The 27,639-nt window shown below is 38.5% G+C and overlaps 1 protein-coding gene across 11 annotated transcripts in view; it reads left to right on the plus strand.

Moving 5' to 3' along the window:
• Positions 1-291: 291 nt before the first annotated feature.
• ATRX (ATRX chromatin remodeler) overlaps positions 292-27,639 on the plus strand; it is an 84,200-nt gene continuing 56,852 nt past the window's right edge. For 3 of the 11 annotated variants that reach the window (XM_054839981.1, XM_054839982.1, XM_054839988.1), the window contains exons 1-8: positions 321-495; positions 11,998-12,110; positions 15,761-15,816; positions 17,512-17,564; positions 19,228-19,352; positions 20,667-20,786; positions 24,491-24,600; positions 26,767-26,834. In XM_054839981.1, coding sequence (XP_054695956.1) covers positions 476-495; positions 11,998-12,110; positions 15,761-15,816; positions 17,512-17,564; positions 19,228-19,352; positions 20,667-20,786; positions 24,491-24,600; positions 26,767-26,834 — 665 coding nt within the window. In that variant the 5' untranslated portion in view covers positions 321-475. Of the gene's footprint in view, positions 496-930; positions 1,149-11,997; positions 12,111-13,878; positions 14,096-15,760; positions 15,817-17,511; positions 17,565-19,227; positions 19,353-20,666; positions 20,787-24,490; positions 24,601-26,766; positions 26,835-27,639 lie in introns of those variants that run through there. The other 8 variants (XM_054839983.1, XM_054839987.1, XM_054839989.1 and 5 more) reach the window with 6 other exon arrangements.

The raw sequence follows: 27,639 nt of genomic DNA on the forward strand, positions 1-27,639 counted from the left end.
CGCCCATTACACCCCACTGTGGTCTGCCTGCCCGCACGGGCTGCATGCGCGCTGCGCTCCCGCCACAATGGCCGAGGCCATCGGGGCAGCCATAGGCAGGAGCCCCCTGCTGGCCAAAGTCGTCAATACACTTTGTTTTGAAATGATGTCACGGGACCTGGTGTGTGACGTCAGGACCCTGTCGGTGATGTAACCCTCCCTCCAGCCAATCAGAGCGGGGAAGGTTGAGACGGTGACGTGAACGACCCTAGCAACAGGCCCCGTCGTAGCCGCCCAATTAGAAAATCGCTGGGGGCGGCCAGGAGCCAATGGGAGTCGGCGAAGGAGGAAGGCGGCAGGAGGCAGGTCTCTCTCAGCCTCCCTCCGATAAGATGGCGGCGGAGCTTGCGATGGTGGCAATAACGGCTTTGTCTCCTTTCAGCGCCTGAGCCCGGTTCCGGCCCGGCCGGCCGCACCGAGCAGCGGCAGCGGAGACATGACTGCAGAGCCCGTGAGGTACGGCCCGGAGCCCGCCCCTGCCGGGCGGCGGGGAAGCGGCGGCCGCTGTTGGCGGGCGGCCTTCGCGGCTGCACCGCCTGGCCCGGCCCGCGGCCCCGCGGCGGGGGTGGGGCGGAGCGGAGACAGGCCCGGGGCGGCGGGCGCTGGCAGGGGGCGGGATGGCGGCGGGAGGCCGCGAGGGGGATGGGGGGGGGGGTGTCGCGCAGGGGGAGGGGACGGCGGCGGAGGCGGCCGAGCGCAGCCGGACGGCGGACGTTCGTGTCGCCGCGGCCCGGTGTTCGACCAGCGGCGGCACGGACGCCCCTCTTTCCCGCGCACGGCGGGATCGCGCCCGGGCGGGGAGGGCTGGGTTGGGCAGGGCTGTCCTGTCCCGGCCCGGCGGGAAGCGGCGGGAAGGCCCGGAGGGGCGGGGCCGCCATCGCCCCCCGCCATCGGCCGCCGTGCCCCCGCCGCTGGGTGCCGCGGGGATGTGCCCTCCGTTTGTCCGCCCCCGCCCCACGTGTTGGGGCTGTAGTAAAGTCCTTCCTATCCCGCTGATCCCCCGTGAAGGATCTGTTTTCATGCTGGTTTACAAACATCTCCCTCTACCCTTGAAGAGCTGTCTCCTACCGCGTTAATTATTACGAACGGCTCCCGTTTTGCTGCATAAAGTAAGTAAGCTGACCAAATCCCAAGTAAAGTCAGTGTTAAGACAGACGCCATGTTAAACTATTAATAAATAGTTGGCTTTGTATGCTTTCGGTTTATCGGTATCTCAAGGGGTCTGATCGACACAGTGCATCAGCCACAAATACTCCGAATGCCCAAGGCACTATATAAACAATAAAGTATTGTCACTTGAGCCTCACAAATGTTGCGCGTCTTCAAAATCAGTGTTAAGAAAGGGAAGCATCACTCTGTCTTAAGTACTGAGCCCTGGATAAAGTTTTGTCTGTGGTCATACTTATGTATCTTCATCACCCGGTTTTAGACTTATTTTGAGTAGTTCCTAACTACTGTTTAGTTTCAGCCAGAAGTTAAAGGGGTGGTTGTTTTCATCCTCCTGTGTATTGCTTGATTTTAAAGCCTTAACATTTGTGAGGAGGTAATGCATATGTAATCTACTTCTAGCAAAAAGAGAGTTTTAAAAGATTATCGTTGTTATTGATGTTGATCACGTGCTAGATGTAAGTCACGAGTATTGCAAATATACGTTATTTGGTGCCTGACTTCCCAACAGTTAGCGCTTTCTTCTGCATATGTTTTCTTAGTTGTTTTGTAAGGTAGGGATTGTCCATCTCTTCCCCCTTTCTCACTCACACTTTCTCCCCTCTCTGTTCTCAAAGTACTTTGACAGCTTAAACCACTTTTGTGTTGGATCGATTATTTCGTGTGTGGACTGAAATACTAATCAAGGGGCTTTCTCCTTTTTCTTCGCCAATCCCTGAAAATCAAGGGTAGAGTTTGATTTTTTTGTATAGCAAAAAGATCTGGCTTAGTAATATTTATTGAGTGCTATATGGTCATAATTAGTATTACATATTCTGAAAAATGCTCTTCCATTTGAACCACTTTGCTTTTTATTTTACTACGATTGTTGTATTTTGTTCCCCGTTTTCCCATATTCTGCTCTGACCTTTTCTGAACGGCTTGTTCCTGGTCTACGTTATGAAGGTGTTGTACTTAACCCTTTCCATATTCTTATGTTGTCATTAGTACAACAATTAGCGTACTACTAAGGGACTGCTTTAGTTGGTGCTTCCGTAGAAGAAGATACAGAAGCTCATATATATTCCATGCAGTTTTTCAGATAACCTGCAGACAGAAAGGTAAATTGGATTATTTCAGATTACTTGTGATCCTGAAGATCAAAAAGTATGTACAAAATAGATTTGAGACTCTGTAGTCTTTAGGTTGGATCTATTACACATAATAAGCAGGCACTGTGACAAACTACTTTTAAGATGGGTATAATATTTTCTTTTTGGTGCTCCAAACTTTTCTTCTGTTCCTTAAATCAGTTCTCATTCGGTCTAAATGTTTTTTGTAATTTACATCCCATATAGAGCTCATCTTGAACAGTTTGTTTTTATGCCAGGAACTAGGAATGACATTGTAGGCTACCATGGTTTCAGGTGATGAACGCATCGCAGGGGCTTTTTCTTATTTTCTGTCAATTCAAATTCTACTTAAAATTGGAGTTGGAGAGAATGAGAAAGAAAAACACACTCTCTCTCTTTTGTTGCCATTTCCCACAAGTCCTATTGGCCTGTCAGCTGCCTGCATTTCTGTCACCCTGCGCAATCACCCTACACATTCATTTCATCTTCTGCTATCTGAAATTTTGCTCATGTAAGACATGTATAGAAATAAAGCCTGGAGATTGTTGTTAGAATTCTATTGTTTGCCTATCTTCCAAAGAATTTTGATGGCAAAATTTTTTTCCCAGCACTTCTGGAAGATAGACTTACAGTGTTTAAAAGGAAGATAATCAGTCAGTGCTAGTCTGCTGGCTATGAAGTTGTAAACTTTTATTATAAGGAATACTCTTATTTAATATTAAGAACCTAGGAGTCTCCCATGTCCAAGATGAGAAGTTTGGCATGCTGAAAAACATGATTAAAACTGGAGTAACTTACTAAGAAACTTAAAAAAAAAATGCTGCCTCTGTAAATTTTTATAAAGATTTCTCTACAACTTTTTTTGAAGTGGAGGAATCTTTGTCATAGTGACTTAACCTGTTCCTACCAATCAGTTCATACATTGTAAAAATAAGCACAACAATTGAAAAAGAAGACAAGCTTTGAATCTTACTCACTTGAACCATCTGGTAGTCAGTGTAGTGATACTAGATTTTTTAAGTTGGCAAAATAAACTTTTTTTTTTTTTGATTCAGACTTTTCAGCTTTCAGTATGATATTTTGGTAACTTGGTCAACATTTTTGTTACATTTTCTGCATTTTTGAGTGACTTGAATTTCTTTATTCTGAGTGATATTGTAGGGTTGTTTGAGGCATGTTATTTAGTGCCAAATAATCTAATTGAAAATAAATCAATAGCAATCGTCCATATTCTCTGTAGGTGCAGTGTAAGTTAGCTGTCTATCGTACAATCACGTGGAATTGGGCGTAAGCAGATTCTTTGACTCTTCCCACAAGAAGAGCGAAACTTTAGGCTGCTGTTGTCTTCTGTGCCAGATGTGCCCCAGAGCCAATGTGTTTGCAGTACTTAAATGAAATTCTCTGAGAGGAACTTACTGCAGTGACATCATTCTTTCTTTTTAGTACAATACTGTCTCTATTAGGGTTTTGTAAACTTTGTGTCAGGGTCTCTGTAGGGCTTAACTGAAGGTATTTCATTGTCTATGAAATAATTTGGTGTGACAAAGGGGTGTATAGTACAAATCCTGCAGGAGGATGGCCTTAACATTGGGGAAACTTGAAAATCCTGGTTCTGTTATAGATGAGCGCTTGCACCCTCTGCTTGAAGGGAGGAAAAGTTAGTGCTTTTTACAGGGATATATCTCACCAAAAGATGATATCAAAAATACACTAAAATGTGCTGTGTTCACCATAAAAACAAATGCCTGCAGTCTATGACAAAGTATGTTTTTAGATTGGATCGCTAGATGTGTCTTTTATAAGCAGGAAAGCCTAAGGATACTGCTGAACCTCATGAAATCACATTTCGTGTCACTGGAGCTCAGCTTGTGCCTGCAGGTGATTTGGAAACATGAATCAGTTCACAGATAGGTCAGCGGCAAGTTGTTCCAGTGGTGAGTCAGGAGGGGAAAGAAGAAATTGTGGAAATTCAGTGGCAAATGTAACGGAAGGCTTTATATTTACTTTAAAAGATGGTAGGTAGAGTGCCCTGCTTTAGTAAAGAAAGAGTGTAAAGCTTTCATAATTTGTTATAACATCTAGTCACCAGGCAGTTGTCATTCAAGATGGATTAATGTTGATTTTTTCTTTTTTTTTTCCTTTTTCTTTTCCTTTAGAAAAGGAGTGAAACCTTAAAAAAATCAAGAATTTGGTGGCACAGGTTGTTGACCAGTGTCAACTTTAGTGCTATTTAGGCAGTTTATTTGCAAGTCTGAGCGCCGTACAGTTGTAAAAACTTCTATCTTAGTGGGTCCAACTGTAGGCCTTAATAGGTTTGACTGTAGAAGCCTTGTTGGGCAAATACATCTATCATGTAAAACAAAACTAAAAAAAGTAGGCAATAAATTCAGGACTGATGGTGGGGCAAACTGAGATGACTTTTGTACAATAAAAACTTATTCTTCAGATGGGCTACAACTCTTAAAACCTGTAGCAAACCTGATTGTGAATATCTGGGAGACTTAAAGGGACACGCTTTAAGTTTTAGAGTTTGTAATGAATGATTTCTGCTTGAGAATCTGTGATAAACTGCAGGAAGCAGAAAGCAAATGAAGCAAAAGAGAAGGCAGTTTTAGAGTTAGAGGTGCGTGATGCTGTAGGATGTGGAGCCCTTCTTTCCCTTTAAACAAAGCACGTTTAAGCTTGGTAAATAATGCTAGTTTGAGCTTCCTTTCCTGAATTAACATAGTAAGGTATTCAGTTCACCGTGAGTTTTGTCTCATAAAGGTGAAAATACTGTGTTTAGATTTTCAAGTGGTTGACTTCAGTCAGTCTTTTTCAGCTTGCAGATTATTTTGCCGTTGAAGTTATAGACTTCTGTGTGGCATCAAGCCAACCTAACAATGAGATTGTTTGTCTTAGCTGTTGGTTTTTTTTTTTTTTTTTTTACACTCCCATTAAAGAAACAGGTTAAAAACCAAAGAATTTTTCACTTTTTAATGAAGCGTGGTAACACATAGCCAAATCCTGATATGGTTGTTTGGATACCATCTCTACAAAAAAAATTGTGTAATCTTCCTTGAGAAGAATAAAGGGTCTCTTAGTGACTTTGAACCATTGCTTTCTTATTCCCCTTGTGTGTCTGGAGGAAAATTATTCTGTTTACTTGTCTGAACCTGTTATGCTGTACTTAAGCTCCAAAGTTACTTCATCCATATCATCGAGGGTCTTGAACTGTACTAGGTATCACTTGATTAAGCCCCTGTGGATTTAAAGCCAGTTCTAAACAAAGTAAAAGCGAATCTGTGTCAACAAAGTTTTAAGCATAGAATCTCTTGAGTTTGATGAAGTGCTAGATGCCCGCATCTCTCTTCAGTCAGAGCTCCGGTATTCAGATATTTCCTGGCTGCATCTGACTTAATAAGTTTAGTATGGTACAATTCCGTCTAAACACAAGAGAACTTTTTTTCTGTGAGAATGGTCAAACATGGGAACAGGTCAGCCAGACGGGTTGTGGAGCCTCCATGCGTGGAGGTACTCAGAACTTGACTGGACGTACTTCTGGGTGACCTGTAGCTGTCTCTGTGCTGGGGGTTGGACTAAGCGATCTCCAGAGGTCCCTTCCAACCTAAATGATTCTGTGATTCTTGGTGTCATTTACCTGGCCCACTCTAATTTTGCTGCTGCATGATTGTTCAAGCTCACATAGCGTACTGCTGCCACCAAAGTTACAGTCCCTTCCTCCTCCCCAACTCAGACTGTCATCGCCTCTGCTTGCAGAATCATTTGTGCCAAGGAGCACTCAGCTGGATTAGGGAAATTATCTAGATTCACTAGAAGAAATGACATATTTTTAATGTGGATCAGCTTCTGCACATAGGTCAAAAGTAATACTTGTACTGAAGTGGAAGAGAAATGAGAGAACTGAGAGTGTGGGTGGCATCAGGTGTGTGTTGGGGCATGAGGGTTTGTGTCCTTTGGTGGTGGAGCTGGTTCACGCCAACTTGAACAGATTGTGTGAATCCTGATTGTAAAGCCTCACTTGTTTTGGTATAATTGGTATATCAGTATAAATAAGTTACAAAATATTAATCTGATTTAGGCTATACCATATCATGTTGCTTTGCCCTTGGAAAACCATTGTTGAGTTAAAAAACAAGCACTAGGATAGAAGTGCTCTGTTTCCTCACCTTTAAAAAAACATGGTCTTTTACTTGTTCAACTGATAGGCTGATTTTATTTTCTGCTTATGTATTTTTTTTCTGAGAAGTAGGCTTCTTAGGATATTGCAGGTGTGTTCACTCCTTTTCAGATTAGGGATAAGAAAATAAACAACTTCTATTGTAGGTTTTATCATCTTTCATTCTGTCCAACAGTCTTAAGCTATTTAATTCATGTGTGTTCAGCCACAATATTGACACATTTCATATGAAATGAGTATGTAGGCTCTCCCTTGAATCTGAAATCTTTGAATTGGAGTAAGTCTAACACTTCTTCTCATCAGGAAAAACTTATGAAGATTTGCAGGTGACGGAATACTGGCCTGATTATGTAAATGCTTAGGCAGTATAAAAGGAAGTTATACATTTGAGTGAAGGAGAAGTGCTTAGTACCAGTTTTGAAATTGTGTGTTTAAATTACATCAATTTCAGCTTTATTTACTATAAAACAGTAATTTTAAAAGAGGATCATGCTTGTAACACATTAGACATAGCAGTGCTTTGGAAAAATATGTTCTGATCTCCTTCCGAACTTTGGGTGCATCATTATTAGCATCTGAATTAAGAAGTCTCCAGATTGTCCTTCTTATTCAGTGTTGTTGATAATGCAGGGGGAGCTTGGAGTGTACAAACTGAATTCCTTCCGGGTGGAACTAAGCTGAAAGATGTGCTTCAGCATTCTATGTTCCAGGCGCTGGTGCTTGTTCAGTCCGCAGAACCAGGCTACACCTAGTTGGAATTACTGAAATGTATGTAGCATGGAGATTGGGTCATCAGCACCAAACCTTCCTGTGTTCTAATGCAGACACAGTCAGTGCTTTCCCTTCCTCTTCCCACTGTCTTAATTAAAATATTCGGACTTGCTGTGTGTTGTCGGATTTCTGTCATTCACATAGGGATACAGTCTGAAGCAGAGGGTGGTAGGTAGCCTACAGACCAGCAGTTTAAAAGCACATCTGGTTTTATTTTACTTAAAATTTTTTTTTCTAAGGATTGTTTATTTTTTTCTGCTTAATACTTGTTGTTCTGCAGTATTTAATTTCAGCTTCAAAAGTGAAAAAAGATTGGGACTTAACTTGAAGCAACTGTAAAGATGAATTTTAAAAACTTATGCCCTTGAGCTATTTTAAAAGTTTAAACCTAGAAAAATTTCAGGCAAGAGTTGAACTTAACGAAGGTGAGTACTTAAGAAAAATTTTGCAAAAGTGTAATTGTCAACATTGAGATAGATAAAAAGCTGGAAAGCATTCCTATTTCACTGACTTTCAGGAGCCACTTGAAATTCAGATGAGGGGCATTTATTTAGACTAAAAATTGGTGGGCTCTTGTGGAAGAATGAGAAAAATAATTTGTTTAAAGAAAATGCAGTTTTAAAACTATTCTTCCAGATGTTGACAATAACTGGGACATTCCCCACCTACATTTTTGAAGTGTGTGAAGAAAGTAGATAGAAACTGAGTGCAATACCAAGGTTTTTCCAGTGCAGTTTCACAATATAGTCCAACGTCACCTGGGTTTGATGTTGAAATGGGAAGTCCTGCTCTTTCCCCTGCCTTGGCTATGAATTTTCAGCACCTCACCTGCCATCAGAGAGACTGAGCCCATGAATGTTTGGCAAGTTGGATCCAAATGAAAACTTGTTTCTTAAAATGTTGTGTGTCCAAGGTGATTTGACTCACTTTGCAGAAGCATGATCATTAGCTAACACAGGTGATGAAGTAATGTGGGTGGGTTGACCCAGGCTGGGTGCCAGGTGCCCACCAAGCTGCTCTATCACCCCTCTCCCCAGCTGGACAGGGGAGAGAATATATAATGAACATTGTCTCTACTGCTCCTTCCTCCTCACACTCTTCCCTGCTCCAGTGTGGGGTCCCTCCCATAGGAGACAGACCTCCACAAATTTCTCCAGTGTGGGCCCTTCCCATGGGCTGCATTTCTCCGTGAGCTGCTCCAGCATGGGGTCCTCTACGGGATGCAGTCTTTCAGGAACAGACTGCTACAGCATGAGGTCCTCCATGACCTACAGGTGGATATCTGCTCACCATCATCCTCCATGGGCTGCAGGGGGACAGTCTGCCTCACCAAGGTCGTCTCCACAGGCTGCAGGGGAATCCCTGCTCCGGTGCCTGGAGCACCTCCTGTCTGCCTTCTTCACTGACCTTGGTGCCTGCAGAGTTGTTCCTCTCACATCTTCTCACTCCTCTCTCCAGCTGCTGTTGCGCGGCAGGTTTTTTCCCCCTTCTTAAATACGTTATTGCCAATGGGCTCGGCTGTGGCCAGCGGCAGGTCCGTCTTGGAGCCACTGGCACTGCCTCTGTTGGACACGGGGGAAGCTTCTGGCAGGTTCTCGCAGCAGCTGCCCCTGCAGCCCCCCACTACCAAAACCTGGCCACGCAAACCCAATAGAGGTGAGCGCATACAAGGGGATAGCAATCAACAGCCAGGTTGAATTAAGTATGTTGTGCATAGATTAGGACACCACCTGTCTCTTCATTTTCTTCTTATATAGTCTATTGATTTGTAGAATCATTTAGTCTAATACGTGGTTTGCTTAATATCTACTTTTTTTTATCCTAGTAAGGGCCAGGTGTTAACTGTTTAAGATTACAGCACTTGCTCTGAATTTAGGTAAGAAATGGTATTCTTGTAAGATAGTTTCCCAAGGTCACAAATCAGGTTCATGGCCAAACCAGTAATAGTAGGACACTTTTCCTTTCATTTCTGTCTTAATTAGGCTAAACAGTGTTGAAATAGCTCTAGACTGATGGTGAAGCCGTTTGCTTAAAACGTGCAAGCCTGAAAACACTAGCATGTAGTGTTGGGACTGTTGGTATGTGGCAGAGGGAGACTGCTTGTTTCACTTAGTGCTTCTGAGATGGTTCTAAATTTTTAGGCTCCTGTGTTTTTTTTAAAAAATACACGTTTTATAGGTTGGGATCAATTCAATAGTGGATGGGTCTATTAATATATTACAAAGAATAAGGGTTTTTTAGTAGAAGCTTTAAAAAAGATTGTAGATAATATGTTCTCAACTATAAATGCATGACATAAAATAGCTTTTGTACAAAACCAGGTGAAGCATTGCCCTAAATTAAAATTTCTTTGTGGTGAAGTACAGTAAGTGTAACACCTTTACTTACATTTGACCTGGTATTCCTTAATACAGGCTTATGGTACAAAATGCTGAATAATCAAAAGGAAAAGCAAGTTGAGAAGACTTTTTAGTATTAGTTTGTAGATTATTTGTTCTTGTTTATTAGCATGAACATTTTGCTCTGAAAATGATAATGATAAGTTAGGATAAGAGTTAATAAATGGTAGCAGATAATGTTCCAAGTGTTAGTCACAAAGACACATGCATACTATTCTGGATTTGTTTTGTATTGAGAACAATAATATTATAACTCATCTATAGTTCCCATTTTCTTTTCTAAAATGCTGTTACCAAAACAAGTTATTTATAAACTAAATGAGCAGAGTTCCACATGTGGGTTTTTTTGGTTTTACTACCAAAAATTACTTTTTTGCAGCCTTTCTAAATGTGCATTAGTTCTTCAGACCATCTGGAATGGATATAAAATCTCTTTATGTACTTTTACTATGAAATAATTCTGAACAACTCTAATTTTTTTTTAACTTTACGTGAATAAATCGTCATTAAATCTCCTCTCTAAAGTAGAGCATGCAATCTGTGAAAACTGAGGTGTACCATTGTCATCATCTGTAATGTTTTCCAAGGATGCCCTCCATCCATGACAAAAAGGGAAGCCCAGGTTTGGGGACTGGCAGTTGTGCAGCGGCATGAGTCCGGTAATTAGAGGGGAAGACTTTTAGGCAGAAAAATTTTAAGATAGCTTGAGAATAAAACAGGCTTTGTTACATTCTCTGAAAGTTGCTCAAGTGATTGATGGTATGTACGTAGTCTCAAAAGAAAAGTGGCCTTTACTTGTGTGGAAAATCTTTGCATTACAAAGTGCTGTTTTGTTTTATTTTGAATACTTCAGAAGATTTAATGAAATTACAATTAATTTTTTTAAATGGCTGGTTTATGCTGGTTTATATGCGGTTATTTTCACCGGTTAAATAGTCATTTGCATTAATGTGATGATACCCTTTCACTCATTGCTCAAGAGAGGGCTTACCTGTGTGGCCTTCTTATAAAACAGGTGATGGTGGTTTTTTTTTTTTTTTAAACAATAACAGTTTAAAAGTCAGAAATTAATAAATGGATGTGTTTAGAGAGATAGTAGAGATGGTAAAGGCGAGTGGATTGAGCTTCTGATAAATATTCAGAAGTTCTTACAACCTGTAAAACGGGGACAGAAAATCTTATTTCTTCTTGCTGTCAGAAGAATATTTTGAAAGTAATGTGAGATAAAAAGTGAGAAGGATGGAAGCCTGCAGGCTTTAACTGGGTTAACTTATGAAGGGGGTAGCATAGTTCAGCAGTTTGAAACTCTGTAGTAGCAGATAAGGTATGATGACTCAGAAATATCAGCTGGCAGATTTTAGAGGACTGATAGTGGTGCAAACAGCTGGATGGCAACTTCTGATACTGAGGGTCTGGAAGAGTGACTGCCCTTGGCCTCAAGGCTTGCAGCCAGAAAAAGGCATTTGTCTCGGGAAATTGCAGAAGCTTTGGGAGGAGAAAATCTGAAATGAAAAAACGTAAAATGAGAGGGAATAACCTGTAGATTATGACGTTGTGTAGGTTTTTAACAAAAGCGTAGGATAAAGGTGTTGCCTTTTTATGGTAATGAGTATATATACAAGACTAACAGTTCCTGATGTCTAAAATTGCCTAGTGAAAATTCCCAGGGTAGTATTTTTTTATAAATTAATTATGCATACTCATACAAACAGATCAAGAAATGATCTGATCCTACATGGTTGGTTTTTGACAAAATTAATACAGGATACACAGTGAATATGTACATGGCTGATTTGATACCAGCTTTGCATGAGCATGTGTATCTGTCATACTCTGTTGACTTGTCTGTTTCTAAGGTCATAGGTGAAATTCTGCTATTTCTAGTGTTTTATATCCCCAAAGATTACATTTTTGGTAATAAACCAAAGATTTTATTATTTTTACCTGTTCAGCTTCTGACAAAGTAGAATCGTAACTTAATTTTTCACTATCTTCATGTCATAGCAGCATTACCACTCAGACTTTCTTGATTCTTGTAAATAATTTTAAACAGTAAAACCTATTTAAAATACGCTTTTTATTATTACTGTTAACAGAGTCCTTAGTGCTTCTTTGTCAAGAAGGCTACACCTGTAGTTTTACTCAGGGTTTAACAAAATTGTATGGTTTTTATTTACTTTGATATTCTCTTGCAGAAACAAATGTTTAAGCAATAACTCAGTTTCTTTTGTTGGTGTGTATTAATTGAGATTAAACATAATTTCTTTCAAGCTTGGTAAATTAGAGTGAGATATATAGGTAACTTCAAGTTTTACTTGTGTTTTAACAGTGAAAGCAAGTTGAATACATTGGTGCAGAAACTTCATGACTTCTTGGCTCACTCATCGGAAGAATCTGAGGACGCAAACTCTCCTCCAGCATTATCTAAAAACAAAACCATAGGTAAAAAGACATTTTCTGGTTTTATTTTCAATGTACATATGATTCTAAAGTCAAATAACTTTGTGGTGTTATTTCACTATATTGCATCTCAGTGGGGCAACTATGCAAAGTCCTAACATGATTTAAATGGTGATATCTTAAGAAATATACAATAGGCCGTTGATACAATATTTCTTTCAGTTCCAAATCCCTTCTAAATGTGAAAAAAAAGTTAATCCTACTGGTAATTTGTCTTCTATGAAACATGAGATGGCAAACACGTATGTATTTGCTGTGCTAGGGATTCCTTGTTCAGTTTTCCTGAATGCGTAAGTGCAGTATCTTTTTTTTTTTTTTTTTTTTTTTTTTTTTCCTGCTGAAGTAAAGCTTTTGCAGTCCTTGCAGTTGTGGAAGAAGTTCTGGAGATTATGCTTTCATAATTATGTGAAAAAGATGTCTACGTGTAGTCTGGAAACATTTGAAAACAAAATAATACTTTTGAAAAACCTCGAGTCCTAGGTCAAATTTGGTATTAGAAATATTTACTTACAAGTTAGAAATAGGTAACGAATTTTAAACACTTTATTCTGATTACAGTCATAAAAAGTGAAATTATTTCATAACAGTACTGAATCAAATTTGTTTCCAAATTTAACTAGGTTAAATTGTTTCCTCATTTAACTAGGACTGGATACAGGTGCAAAACTTTTCAATCTCTGCTGTTTAATGAGCTAGAAGTTGTGCTGAAGTGATAGAGTACAGGAAAATGAGAGTGTGTTGACTGTGTTACGGAGTTTATTTTCAAACTTCCTGTTGACCTAAGTAATAAACTTCTGTGGGTTTTCTGGTGTGCAGTTACTATCTTTTAATGTTTTGTCTTGAGAGACAGTCTGCTGCCATGTCGTGCTAACCTCCTTGTGTCAGCATCAAACTGAACGGTTAACACAGGAAAAAAAAATACTCATGTGATACTTCAGCAGAATAATAAACTAAACTGTGATGTAGATGCATCTCAAAGTGAAATTTTGCTGAGGTGCATACTGGAAAAAAGAAGTCTTTTCCCTTTATCTGATGTAGTTATGAAGTAGAATTTGGCTCCCTGCATTAAAATACAGATCTACTTTGAAACTAGGGTACACTTACTAATTAATAGCAGACATGTTTCAGTGTTGGTTTTGAGAGCTCAGATTTTATTTCTTAAAAAAGAACATATTAAAGTTGGAAAGTCAAGAATTAAACACTTAAATATTAGGAAATGCCAGAATTAACTGTGCAAATTTACTTCCCTCTCAAGTTTCTGTGCATAATGATAGTGTCTTTAGCAACTGAGCTATTTTTTATTTTTTAATCCACAGGATGCTCATTCCGTGTACAAGTGATAGACATGATTGGGGCCAAATCATGTTTATATAGTAACAGATCTCATTTTGTTCCAGCATTTGGAAGATATGTGAACTGCTAGGTAGAGTGTTGTGAGGAGGCAGATGATGATGAAGATGGTTAAGTGTGGCTCAAGAGAGTTGTAACATGTCCCTGCCACACACACAGATCAATTAAAATATGAAGCAGTTGCTCGTTGAGTGTTTCTGTCTTGTGCACTGCTGTGGAGCTGAACTGTCCTAGCACATAAGCATTATGGTAATGACAAGTAAAGTGAAGTTGCACCAGTAACTTTCATTCTGGCTTTTCTTAATTTTTGAGTACTTGACTTTACAGCTTTAGTAACGCTTCTTTATCCTCTCTGCATTTGAATTGGATGTCTCCCTCCTCTACATTGCGTGGGTGCCAGCAGGAGAATCACTGAGAGAGTAGGAGAGACTGACTTCCTGCTCTTGTTTCAAGTGACCAGTGCACTGGAGCAGCAGTCGCAGGGGAAATCCTGCACTTTCATACCCCTGAAGTGGATGGGTGTTGTGGTTTAACCCAGCAGGCAGCTGAAACAACCACACAGCCGTTTACTTGCTCCCATCCCCAGTGGGATGGGGTAGACAACTGTAAAGAAAAAGGTAAAACTTGTGGGTTGAGATAAAGACAGTTTACTAGGACAGAAAAGGAAGAGAATAATAGTATGATAAAAGAATGTACAAAACAAGTGACAGCACAATTGCTCACCACCTGGAAGTGATGCTCATCTAGTTACTGAGCTGTGCTGACTCCTGGCCAGCTCCCCCAGTTCATATACTGAGCCTGATGTCATATGCTATGGAACTTTGGGCAGTGTGGGTCAGCTGTCCTGGCTGTGTCCCCTCCCAGCTTCTTGGGTGCCCCAGCCTCCTTGCTGGCAGGGCAGTGTAAGAAGCCGAAAAGTCCCTGAGACCTTGACAACAACTAAAACATCAGTCTGTTACCAACATTATTCTCATCCTAAATCCAAAACACAGCGCTATACCCGTTACTAGGAAGAAAACTTAACTCTATTGCGGTCAAACCCAGGACAGTGGAGCATGTGGAGTTGGGACGGCACTAGGAGCTATGAGGGGATGCAGCACGCTCGGCCGTTTCTCCAGGGATGATGCACGTACAGCCCAGTCACATGTGGAAACCGATGATGGAGCATGTCCGGTCGCTTTTGGGAATAGCGTGTGTGCGGTGGTTAGCAGTCTGAATGCAAAATTGACAGGGATTGTAGCTGCCGTAATCAAAGAAATTTCTACTGAGCATGTACAAACTGATTATTTTCCATGGATTTATCACTTGGGCAAAATTGGTCAGCAGTAGAAGGTGGGCAGCATGTAGTCTCCAGAAGAAATGTCACCCTTCTTCCAAATTTCATGTTCTTTCCTCAGAATAGGGGAATGCCTGTAATATTCAGAGAAGAAATTTCAGGTACTTTAAAAAGGTCAAAAACTCTGTCTGTTTCTGTTTTTTATCCCCTCCTCACCTTAGCTTCACTTGCAGAAATGGCTGGATAATTTTGACTGACGTTTACCCAAACAGTTCAGCCTAGATCAGATAGCCAGCATTAATTTTTCTAATCAAAGTGATTTCATTTTTTTAAAGTGTAAAAGTTTAAGGATATGGTAACTTGCAGTGCTAGCAGTCTTATGTTAAAATCACGAATGGTCATGATATGTATCCTGTAATTATACTACCACTTTACTTGCCTGTTTCTCAGTAGTGCATCTATTAAAATACTGCTGTTGCTAAGTCTTTTGAGCAACTTCATACAAATATCTTTGAATCAGTGAACTTGAAACTTTCCCTTCCATTATGTGGACTGGTGAATGGAACAGATATTAATAGGTTGCATGTCTTTAGGTTTTATATTCCACAATTATCAAGATCGAGAAATGGGAATTCTCTGTCACACCGTGTATCAAATGGGATTTTTGTCTGTGGTTCCATGATCCCAGCTTTAATATTGTATTTTTAATGTCAAGATGTGTAAGAGAAAATGCTTAAAGTAACTTCTTGGAGATTAAAAAAAATGCACCAGTGGGAAGGCTGTCTTTCAGCCTGTGAGCAACTTAGCTGAAAGTAATTTTGAAATGGTTTCTGTAAAATTTATGCCATATAGTAGACTGTGTTTTGTTGTGCAACACTTGGTTTCTGAAAGTCACACAGTCATCTTTACTCATACTGGTGAGACGTAAACAATGCTATGACGTACAATGTGAAGAACTTTTAATATTTCTTGCATTTCAGTGGATTCCTTTAATTTCTTTCCATAGGTAAAAGTAGAGAACCTAAAAGTAGTCCATCTTCAATGGAGAACAATAGAGAAGAGGTAGGAATAAAAATGTTTTTGAATTTTAGTTGCATGACTAAGCGTAGAATGGGTGGTATAGGAAATGCTGAGTTCACCTTGTTGCTTTTACAATAAATAAAAAATGTCAGAACCATGCAGTAAATGTCATCATATCTGCTGAATAGAAACATTATCTGTAAAATACTTTAAAGTAAATTTAAAATTAAATTTTAAATTTTCAATGATACTCACTTTTATTTAGGCATATGCAAGCAATCATGTTTTTCTCCTGCCTTCCTTATTTCTAAATTATCAAAATACACAAATGTACTTGGACAACTTCATTGTCTTTCTGATGCACAGTAACTCTAGGGAAAAATGTCCCTAATGCAAAGAGTTAGGTTTTACTTACCTGAAGTATGCAATTGCATTTTCGTATAAGAAATTCAAAGTGTTGTTAATTGATTCAGATTGAGTATATTGCAAAGTGAGTTTTTCTTCTTAAAAAAATACAGTTAATATTCTTTTATCCTTTGGCTTATTTGTAAACAGGCTCTTATTTTTGATTTAAAAGAATTGATCTCTACCTCATAGTTGCACTTACTCAGATAACAGTAGGTTACTTGGCTGTCCTTTTAGGTGAATGTGCTTCTTTTTTAAAAAAAAAAAAGAAAAAAGCTGGGGATACAGGTTATTTATTGAACATGAACAAATTTCTTCTATATGGTGTGTAATATACATCAAAGACATTTTTCATATGGTTTGCCTTACTAATACCTATTCTCCTGTTGGAAACATTCTGGTTGGCAGCATGTTAATAAGTAGAGAAAGCACAAGTGCCTGCATCCTGCCTTAGTTTGCCTTTATTGCAGTAAATTCAGTTATTTATTTGATACTGCCCAAACCCAGTTATGATGTGTGTGCACAAACCTCTGAAAAATCAGTTTTCCTGTAAAGACAGCCAGCCCTTTCTGGCAGGAAAATTAAGAAGCGTCCGCATTCTGCTGGCAGTTCACGGGTGCACATTAGTGATAGCTCCCTAGTGCCAGCCTGCAAGAACCCTCTGTATCTGCGTGTAAGAAACAATGATGGTTTCTTCACGTTGTATGAACAACATTCATAGACCTGCACGAGCTACTGCAGCAAGGAGTGCTGTGAGGAATCCTGGTGAAATGTAAAAAAGTGGAGATACACAGACCAGGGGGCCCCAGAACTGTTCACGATTAGGACCGGCCAGTGGTCATGAGCCGTTCTCAGTCCCTTCTCCCAAAAGCTGAGAGAACTTTCAGCAGATAGTGCAAGTTGAGAATTGGAAGGAGAGAATTTCCTCAATTTCATGAAGACTCGGTGCTTGAAATACGCACAGTGTTTGTCTCAACTTACAGCAGTGCTCTCTCTTAATTTAAGATTCATGCATGGGGAGGCTAGTGAGCATTAGTAACTTAGCTTGGAGTTTGATGACACCTATTTTTAAGTCTGTTTTCAAAAGGATAATTATTTCTTGGAGTCTTACTACTGATTTGAAACTCCATAGATTTAGTTCAACTGAACTGGCATGACTATTGAAATTGTGTGTTGCTTTTTGTTAATGCTTTTCCTGCTCTTTTTTTTTTTTTTTTTTTTAAGAGGGCCGATGACTTCTGAGATGTGTTCTAGTTTATATAAGAAACTGCTTTTGTTGACAGGTCACTTGGTCACAAATGTGTTGACTTTTTAATTTTTTCTTGGTTTTAGGGCAGTAGTTCTTCAGAAAGAACCAAATCCTTAGGATCATCACGTTCAAAAAGGTTGGTTTGGAAAATAAAAATTACTTTTTGGCATGTGAAACTATAGAAATGTCCATGCACCTATGTCAGAGACTTCTAGTATAAACCAGTATAAATCCATTAAGTTAGCAGGGTGCTGGTAAGAAAAGTGCCTCATAGTGCACTTAAAATTCAAAGAATCTTTCAGAGTCAAAGGGTAAGATCATAAAGCTTGATTTTTATTGACAAAGACAACAAGATTATCCTGTATCTTCAGGACAAAGGTGTTTATAGAATTGTTCCTTCACTCTTGCTATTTCTACATGCAGGATTCTTCCAAAATGTAAATTGAGTCACGTGGAAAAAAGGCTTTATATACCTTACTGTTGGGAGACTGTAGAATCAAAATGTGCTATTAAGTTGTCCTGTGCAGTAACTGCCGTTTACTGTATCTCTGCTTAACCCTTTTTTGCTCTTTGATTTTAAAAAAGTTTGGAGTTAACTGTTTACCAACCAGTTTTGAACCTACAGGAGACAAATTATTTGTGACCGAAGTAACAGTCTAGTAAAACTCCTTCTCATCTTTTTCTCGCAGCTGATGCTCATTCAAGTTATGTCCTTCATGATTTTTTTAAATCCTAGTGTACTGTATAGCTAGGTTAGCTCTTCTAAATGCACGATTTCAACAGCTGCCTTACTGCTCTTTAAAAGTGTTGTATATCTCTTTTCACTCTCCTTTTTATCCTAGTTTGTTTATTTTACCGTGTCTGTGGGAATTAAATAATATTCTTCATTCACCATTTTCTGTTTGACTTGATTCCATGTTGGCAAATGTGGTTTTGTATTTGGCTTTAATTTCTCCTTCATCTTCTGAATCCAGTGTCCTGCTGAACTTTTTCATTTATATAATTTTTAAAGTCTTGGGTTTTTGCTTCCTGTCTATCACTAAAGGCATTTTCACTCATACATTTGTCATATTGTGCCTGATACTGACAAAACCAATTTTCTGCAGTAGTTCATGTATTGCCTTCAGACTACTGAAAATTATGTACAACATTCTTTTTTAGAGATTTTTCTTCTTTTTTTTTCCTCCCTACCCTGACATAGTAAATCCGTTCATTTTAATGGATTCAGTTCTACATTATGTTTGTGTGAAATTCTGGCAGCTCGTCTTTTTATTCAACAGTCAGCTTTTTAATTTCTTTCTGCATTTCCTTTATTTCCTTGCAAGCATCTCTTCTGCCAAGCTGCTTTTTGTCATTTGCTAATATCTGTGTGTTCTCTTTGCGCTGCCTGTTAAACTTGGAATGATGTATAAAATTTCTGAGCAGACATTCACTTGTGTTTCATTCAGGCTTTTTTTCCTAAAAGTGTGACTTTCCTGCATACCTTCTTAAAAACACATCAAACCTTGATTTGACAAAAAAAAATACAGCAAGCCTGTGAAACAAACATACTTTATTATAGTAGTATATCTTCTTATTTCACATAGGAGGGGAGAATTCCTGTTCCTAACAAGAAAATTAGACTACAACCTATTTATTGTAAAAACTTAGAGCATCTCACCTCATAATGTCTTAAATGAATTTTAAAAGAATATAGTTTCCCCAACTAGTACGGTGTTTTGCTTGCAAAGCGCCAGGCTTACCTGTAATGCAATATGTAATATTTGTCACGGTATGGGTTTTTTTTTCTATCTATGCAGGAAACCTACAATTGTAACAAAGTATGTCGGATCAGATGATGAACAAATCTTAGATGAAACTGTAAATGAAGATATTTCAAATGAAAACTCAGAAAACGATGTTGATATGAAAAGCTTGCCTAAAGGTAGTTCATGTCTTTCTTTGTTTCTGAATTCAGCAAATTAGCCAAGATTCTGATGCAGCATTAATAACTAGAATGCACATGTATTAGTAAAATGCCTGTCTTAGGTCCTGTTGGCTTTTATATATAAACATACATGCTCACGCACAAACACGCGCACACCCCCCCGTGCACATGCATTTAAAAGAGGAAACCGGGCACCTTTAGTTTTGAACCCAGCATAGTTTAATGTGTGAGTACACCAGGATGTACTGGTGGCTTAATTTCAAATGTCTACTGACATCCGTATAAAACCAACATGAAAAAGCGGAAATAATTTATTTCTCTTCTTCTGTAGAAGTCTCAAACTCTGTCACTTGCAAGTCTTATTTATTTTATCGTTCTGTCTTTGAGGTTATTAACAATTAGATCAACATAAGCACAACTAAATCTGGGGATGGGGGGAAATGTCCTTATTGGATCTATTTTTAAGCACCCTTTTAAAACAGTTAATACTATAAGCCTACATCCCACTTTTCTTAACTGTAGTGTGAGTTTGATTAATTTCTTCCATTCCTTGCCTCTGAAAGTTACAGGAAGAATTGGAGGGACTGCTGTTGTTTACTGCATGAGTAGTGGTATTTAAAGCAGTCACTTTAAAATTATTTTTTCAGAATGTTAGATTATTTCCAGTGTCCTCACAACAAAAGTATTAAAACTGAGCTCTTAAGTAGGAAAGATGATTCTTTGTTCACATAATTTTGATTAGTAGTATTCTCTGTTTAAATAAAAAAGGGAATTTCTGAATTTTGTTAAGGCCAAAACAGAGTGTATTCTATTGCTTTTTCATTTTTTTCATGCTGAAATAAATTAAGATGAGGGAAACTGGATAGAAGGGGGGAAAGAGAGACAAAAGAGTAGTCACTCTAAGACTTTTGATAGATTTAAGTGACCTAACCAAAGTCCTTTATTTGTAGTATTGCACTGCAAATTCCTGTAGTGTGTACACACACCCAGCAGTATGACAGTCCTGTTCTGCACGTACCACATCAGGGCAGAGAGAGCAGAATTTCCTCCTCGCAGCCCATTCAGTCTTTAGCTTTTGTCCTACAACTGCAAAACAGATGTAGTTTGAAGTGTGTGGTGGTTCTTTTTGTTGGGTGTTTTTTGTTTTTTTTCTTTTTTTCTGTGAACATCTGTGCATTCAAAACTTTGTTGAGTTTTAGTCAACAGTTTGCACTTTTTTCTAAGATACTATGTTGGCTTTTATTTAAACAGGACTTTTGCACTTCATTTGGATGTGTAATGGTTTCCAATTTCTAAATAAAATTATTCTAGGTACAGTGGTTGTACAGCCTGAGCCAGTGCTGAATGAAGACAAAGATGATTTTAAAGGGCCTGAATTTAGAAGCAGAAATACCGTTAAAATGAAACCTGAAGCTCCCAAAAAGCGTGGAGGTAAATACAATTTAAAACATTTATTAAAACGTGTTTAAATTGTTGCTTATGACCACATTTGGTACATCTAAAAATTGTTCATATTTCTAATAAATTATCCTAAAACTACCTCCACTCTTCTGGCTTTTTGTGCATTAAGGATTCTAGCCAGCTGAAATTAGCCTCCATTGCTGCCCCTGCAATGCAGCAGTGAAAGCTAAGATTAGTTCTCATTAAACAACTTCTTTTCAGTAGCTATAGGATGCATCATTAGGTACTCCATATGGACCCTTCTTGCTTTGTATTCAGAACAGTTGCTTGGTTGCGATCAGGTGTTACAGGTGTTCCTTTTTTAAGGAATTCTATTTGAACACCATTGATCCAGGAACATTCACTGACTCACCAAGAAAGCAACCATATTTGAGCAGGGACATGTATAGGCATGTTATGAATCAGTGAGCTAATAAGAAAAACCTTGAACGATTCAAAGACTTTTTTGTTTTGTTTTTCAATTATGGGAAATTCCCTCCCAGTGGGCCCTTCTGAGGATTATCTTTGAAAAGCTGCTGTGCCAGCTGGTTTTCCATAGCCACTGCTAAAACGGAGAAGTTAGGTAGATAACAGTGATGACAGAAATTCATCTCTTCTTTTTTCTTTTCCAAAAAGTAAAGGAGAGGGAGGATTATGTATAAAGTAGCCAATAAGAAGGCAGATATTTTCGTTAACACTACTAGCAGTGTCTTAGTTCACACACCTACAGCAGTACAGCAGTACCCAGGATATTCAGGCAAACAGCTCTTGTACACACTATTTGTTCTTCCCATTGTATCATTTGAGATACTCGCTCTCTTTTAAAGCATTATTATAATTTAATAAGTGCTATTTTTCCATCAGTGGTTGAAGAGGAGTATAATGTGACTGTGGAAATGTGCTTGTGCATACATATGGGCTAACGCATTATTTTAATCACGTTTTGAGTATTGATGTTTTCTCTAAATTACTAATCTTTGGAAGTCATTTCCGTTCTATTCATGCAAGGTGTCCTATTCAGCATATAGGAATGCTTTTAGCATTGGCATTTATAACAGTTTTACGTGAAGCCCAACATCAATCTTCAGGAGTATAGTGTTAAAAAGATGGGACTGTTCTGCCTGAGCTTTGTGGCCTGGTCTGCATCCCCAGGACAATTCAGATGACTTGCCCTTTCCGCTTTTTTTCTCCATCCCTAGAGAATTTACAGGCCTTCCTTTTTCTGTCTGGACTGGTTACTCATGTATTGGTGCCTGACATAAGATAATAGTTCTGGAAGTGACATCAAGGGTTTGTTTAAGACATACCTTTATCCAGGGCAAGGTCAGCTGTATCTGTGTCACTACTGATAATCTTTGACTTGATTTTAAAGCTGTCCAGTACGTGTTAAGCTCCTGTCAACTTTCAGGGAAATGGAATAGGTACTGCCTGCTCCTGCGTTGTCCCCATTTCCAGACCAGGAATGGTAGCCAGGCGAGGGACGTGACTGCAGTCTACCCGAAGAGCAGCTGGATTAGGAATGTATCCACACAGTTTTATTTTGTGACATGCACAGAAGAGATAGTGCAGATCCATTTATTCTACACCTGCGTGCGGCAAGCCTAGTTACCTGAAATGGCACTCACCTTTCTCTTGCTGTTAGAATGAGGTGCCTAGCCTGTGCATGCACAAAGTTAAGCCTTGCTGGTTTAAGCAGGTAAGCGTGTAGTCCCAGCTACTTGAGATCCTGAATTCTCTGCACAGTGCAAGTAAATAAGTAATAACAATAACATTAAAAAAAATGCCAGTCTGTCATGTTCTTTGCGGAGCGCATCTTTGCATTTTTATTAGGCGTTATATGTCCTATTTATGTTAGAAATAGTAGTAGTAATAGAACTCTTGCCTTTCTAGCATCCAAATGCTCTTATCCATGACTAGGAGGCATTGTGTCAGTCCTTATTTTCAAATTTTGTGTCTGCAGAATAGTTATGGTTGTATTTTTGCTAATAAACTCATAGTTAGGAATCTTTTTTAAGTAAGTGTTTTCTCAGTATTAATGAATTAATAGTTGTATAATTTCTTTGGATCATCATCGTTTGTAGTAGTAACATGGTTTACAAAGGTTTGCCTCATAAATTATCCTCTTTTTTTTCTGGTGCCAACTCGCAGGTTTTAGGAAGGAGGCAGTAGTGCTTCCCCTTAAAGAGAAGGGGGAAGTGGCTTGGGACTTGGCAGTGAATAGCTTGTTCTCCCTCGATTGGCTGTTACCCTCTGTGATTCTTACACCCATTTAAGGACTGTGATGTTTGACAAAGCCTGGCTTGGCTTCTGGGCTGCGTGGTGGCGTTCTCTTCCAAGTAGTACAATATGATGGATGCATTTATTCGAGGTTTACCAGCAGGTGTTTGAGATGTTTTTGAGGTCATAAGAGGTGCTTTGCACGTCCACGAGCTGCACAGTACATGCAATCGTGCATGCGTTGAAGTTGAAAACAAATCTTGTATTCAGAATTTCAGACCTGCTATTTGCACTGAATTGTAGAGGTGTATTACTTGTTCTTACCAGCCTGTAAGCTATTTGAGATTGTGCTTCAATAGCAAATTGCTGGTAGCTTGTATCGTGTCTTGAGAGTGTTCATTCGGTTCATTAACATTGTGATGTTGGTGCTTGGTTCTAATTCTGTGGTAGTAATTATTTAAAAAATTATTAATATATATATATAATCTGTACTCAGACTGTAACCATGAAGTTAACCATTTGAGTTAATTTCCTTGTACTACTTACTGAACGTGACAGCAAAGGAGAAGTCACAATTAGGTGATCCCATATCAGACCTCTATCTGCTTGATACCAAATTAAGTTTTTGAAAGTGGATGAACTGAGTGTATGAGCTTTCACAAATGGTTTTCCTTTTTCTTGAAAGCATCACTACTGTTGAACACAAAACAGTCTCATAGTGTTAATCAGTCGGTTTAACAGCCTGGCATGTAGTGAGCCTTCCAACTCAGAGTTCACCCCCTTTCAAAGTGAATTGGGGGATCGACATTAAAGAAGCGGCTTCTTGACTGAGTGTAGATAAGCAGCAGAGTGGTACACAAACTTGTGGGATCAATCAGCAAGATGGTGAGAACATAGGTATTATAGCAAAATTGTAGTTTTGAAAAAACCCAAAACAAACCCACCATCAAGAAGGGAGCAAAAAGTGAAAAAAGATTTTTTTTTTTTTTTTAGGCGCTATTATAAGGATTTCATGCATCTTCTGTAACAGTTTCCCTTATTTTTCTTTGAGAAACTAAAACTGTATGTGAAAGAAATACCATAATACAAACCTGAATTCAAATGGTATTTTATGAACAAAGATTAAATGAGGAAGGTTGTACAGAATACCAGGGCTACTTTGAAAGAGTTTTAGTGATGACTCTTATTTAGGTGTGTTCTCATGAGGTGACCAGTCAATCCAAATTAAATGTCTCCAAGGGAAAAAAGATTGTATCTCGGCCCCAAGTGGAACATAGAAATTTGAGGAAAATTCTTTTGGTCCTTAAATGGCGAGTGGTTACAGAAAGATTTCTCTAATGCTGGGTGGTAAAGTAATAAAGGCATATGAAAAAACATAACAGGCCAAAATATTGTAAGAAAATGAAATAGGTATATACAGATATCTTAAAAAAAAAAAATGAAAACAATTAATGTGTGGTTTATAATCCTCTCTATAGAGGAAGGACTACATGGAATTGTAAGCTGTACAGCTTGTGGGCAACAGGTGAACCATTTTCAAAAGGATTCAATCTATAGACATCCTACACTGAAAGTTCTTATTTGTAAGGTATGTGGTAAACAGTTCTACAGTTTGTACTGTTTGTTTTTGTTTGAAATGTCATATTAGTTGATTTGGGTGGGATTTTCATGGGAGTAGTTCTTGTTTATTGGCCAATAAACTTTTCAGTCATTAACCGTTAACAATTAAGGAAACTAAAAGCAAAAACCAAAAAGCCAAATACAGCTTACAAATTTATATTCCCATTTTCTTATACCCCAGTTAAACTAATTGTGGTTTCTTTGTAATTTATTGTTACAGTTTTAAGGCTATAATTGTAGGGAATTTTTTTATGTTAAATGATCTGAAATTTCTGCCTACCCATAATGTATTATAAGAGCAGATTCAATTCTGGATCTCTTGGTAAAGCATTGTATGTAAAACAACATTGGAATAAGAAGCGTAAAAGTAGCTTCAGAGCCATCTCAGTTTCACTTGTGTACAGCTCCTGGACTGTTTGAATTTATGGCAGCCTCTGTAATGATGGTCGAGTCCATAACCCAAAACCAGCATCTGGGTCTTCAGCTACATGGTTTCATGGTGGCTTCAGTTAGGCCCTAAGCTGTCTGCAATGGGAAGAGGTGGGGAACAGGAGGAAGGAAACATCCCTACCTCCTGTTTTGGAGACCTCTTAATTTTCAAAGAGATATAGAGGTATCTCTCTTGCATCTCTCTATAGTTGTCGAGATTCTGTATTTATAAAGATATCTCTAAAGATAGAGGGATACAGATCTGTGTTACAATGCATGTTTAGTATTCCCCTTCTCTTCCCTCCTTCTGCTTCTCCCTCTATTCCCAATTAATGTTACATATTCAGCTGACACAGTATTTCAGGCATGTCCATCTAGTCTAATGTTCTGGCTAATTTCTTCTATTCATTCTGGCTTGTTTCTTTTATAAAACATGCTTTTAGAAAATAAAACAGCTTATGAGACAACTGTTTTCAATCTTCATTGGAGTCCTAACTCTTGTTCCTGGACTTGAAAATGTTTACCACGTAGCTGTTCATGTTCTTGAGATGCATGCAAGTTATCTGGTTCATTTTTTAAACTTGTTGAGGGTGTTGGGTTCGATAGCAGCTCTTGACTGTGAGCTCTGCTAGATAATTATATCACATGTTGTTTCCCATAAATTCTCTGTTTCTTTACTTAATTGAACATGGCCTTATGTTAATGTGAAAGAGAGGAATGGAAGTCACTGATCTGCATACTCCATGTCTGCCATTACTTTCTGTGCTTAGCTCTTTCCTTATTTTTGTCCTGCTTAGGTAAACAGTCCCAGACTTGAGAAGCTGTTTTCCTTTGACTATAAATGTTCCATCAAATGTCTAAACATCAGCTTTTACTGGGGTTTTTTTTTTTGTTTGTTTAGTTTGGTTGAACAGGTGTATAACTCTGTTCCAGATAAAGGGGTGTCATCACTTTAAATTCAGATGCTGAAGCCACTTCTGGATTCTGAATTCACTGATTCACTTGGTAAAAGGACAGAATTTAACTAATGGCTTCTATTAATCCCTATTCAAAGTAGAGCTTCAAGTCTGGGAGAACTTTCTTTAGTAGCAACTGGAAAAAAAACCCCACACCTTCAAAATTTGGTTTAAAGAATTCAGCAACTGAAGCCACTGCTACTGCTAGCTGAGTTGTGTGTATTTTTTCTTACTATTACCAATTTTTTCAATGAAAATGCTTAGTTTGCACCTGGAAATTGAAGCCTTGGATGTTAACGTCAGGGTAAATACTGAAGACCTTTTTATTTAAAGCCTTATGGAATCGATTGCTAACATAAGGAGCATACATCTGAAAATTGTAATTTATGTAGGATTAATTGTGTCAGGGAAGATGCTGTGTTGATTTACCTATGAAAAAACTTAGAGATTTGAAGACAAACATTCAGTTGATGTTCTAAAATATGCAAATATGCAGCCATCAAACAAAAGTCTTACTTAATTTTCAAATAAACCTTGAGCCATCTAAATAAGAAGTCATGGTTTAGGACCTGTTGTATCTGTGGAAGGTGTTTTTTAGATTAACACAAATGTAAAAGGATTAGAATGCTGAAGACCTTGTAGCTGCTTCTTCTAATGGCTTGCTTCTAATACATGCCGAAATCATATGAATTACTGAAGTCCAGTTGAGATTTAATAAAAAATTCCTTGTCCTATCTCTTTCTTTACAGACTTGCTACAAGTATTACATGAGCGATGACATTAGCCGTGATTCAGATGGAATGGATGAACAGTGTAGGTAAGTGTACAAAAGCTGAAACAACACCCACATCTCTTCTGTCGTCTTTTGTTGTTGTGGTTTGTTTTTCTTGCAGCAATGAAATTATTGACAGATAAAGACTGGTACTTAAGAGTTTAATCAACAGTTTCTCACCAAGAAATTCTCAGCCCCAGGGGTTTTGTAAATATTTGATTGTTATTTTAGTAATTAACAGGAAAACATTTTATAAAGAAATCCAATAGCAAACATTTGTAAGACATTACATTTTTAACTAAATAGCATGCCACCTTACAAAGACTTTAAAGGTGGGGAATAGAATCTGACATTCTAAACCTTGTGAGCCACAGAAACTTACTTTTCTGTGGCATCTCCCACTTTTGAAATACTGAAGTACTTCTCTGTCCTTATGTCAAAGAGCTAAATGTGCAATCCAGTCAAAATTGTGCGGTCTGTGATGCCTCTGGGTTTACTTGTCAGCCACTTCCAGGTCTTCACCTAGACATAGATCAAAAAACATCCTTCTTTTTTTTTTTCTTTTTTTTTTTCTTTTTTTTTCATATTTCCCTGAAGTAGTAATATACCAGTTAAGGCTAGAAAGACTTAAGCAAATTCATTTTGGTGAAAAATAAAAGAAATCACTTCCCACCCACCCCCAAATTCGCAGAAGAAACATGGAAAATAAAATTAAATCAGTTTTTTCTCTTATTTAAAATCAGTGCTGAAATTGTGTTTGGATACTACTGACCATTTCAGCTTTGTGAACTGTTCATCTAATACTTTAATTTTCTGACTTTCCAATTCTCAATTGAGTGCTTTTCAGTCG

Source organism: Grus americana, chromosome 12 (genome assembly GCF_028858705.1).
Source record: "Grus americana isolate bGruAme1 chromosome 12, bGruAme1.mat, whole genome shotgun sequence".
NCBI lineage: Eukaryota > Metazoa > Chordata > Aves > Gruiformes > Gruidae > Grus > Grus americana.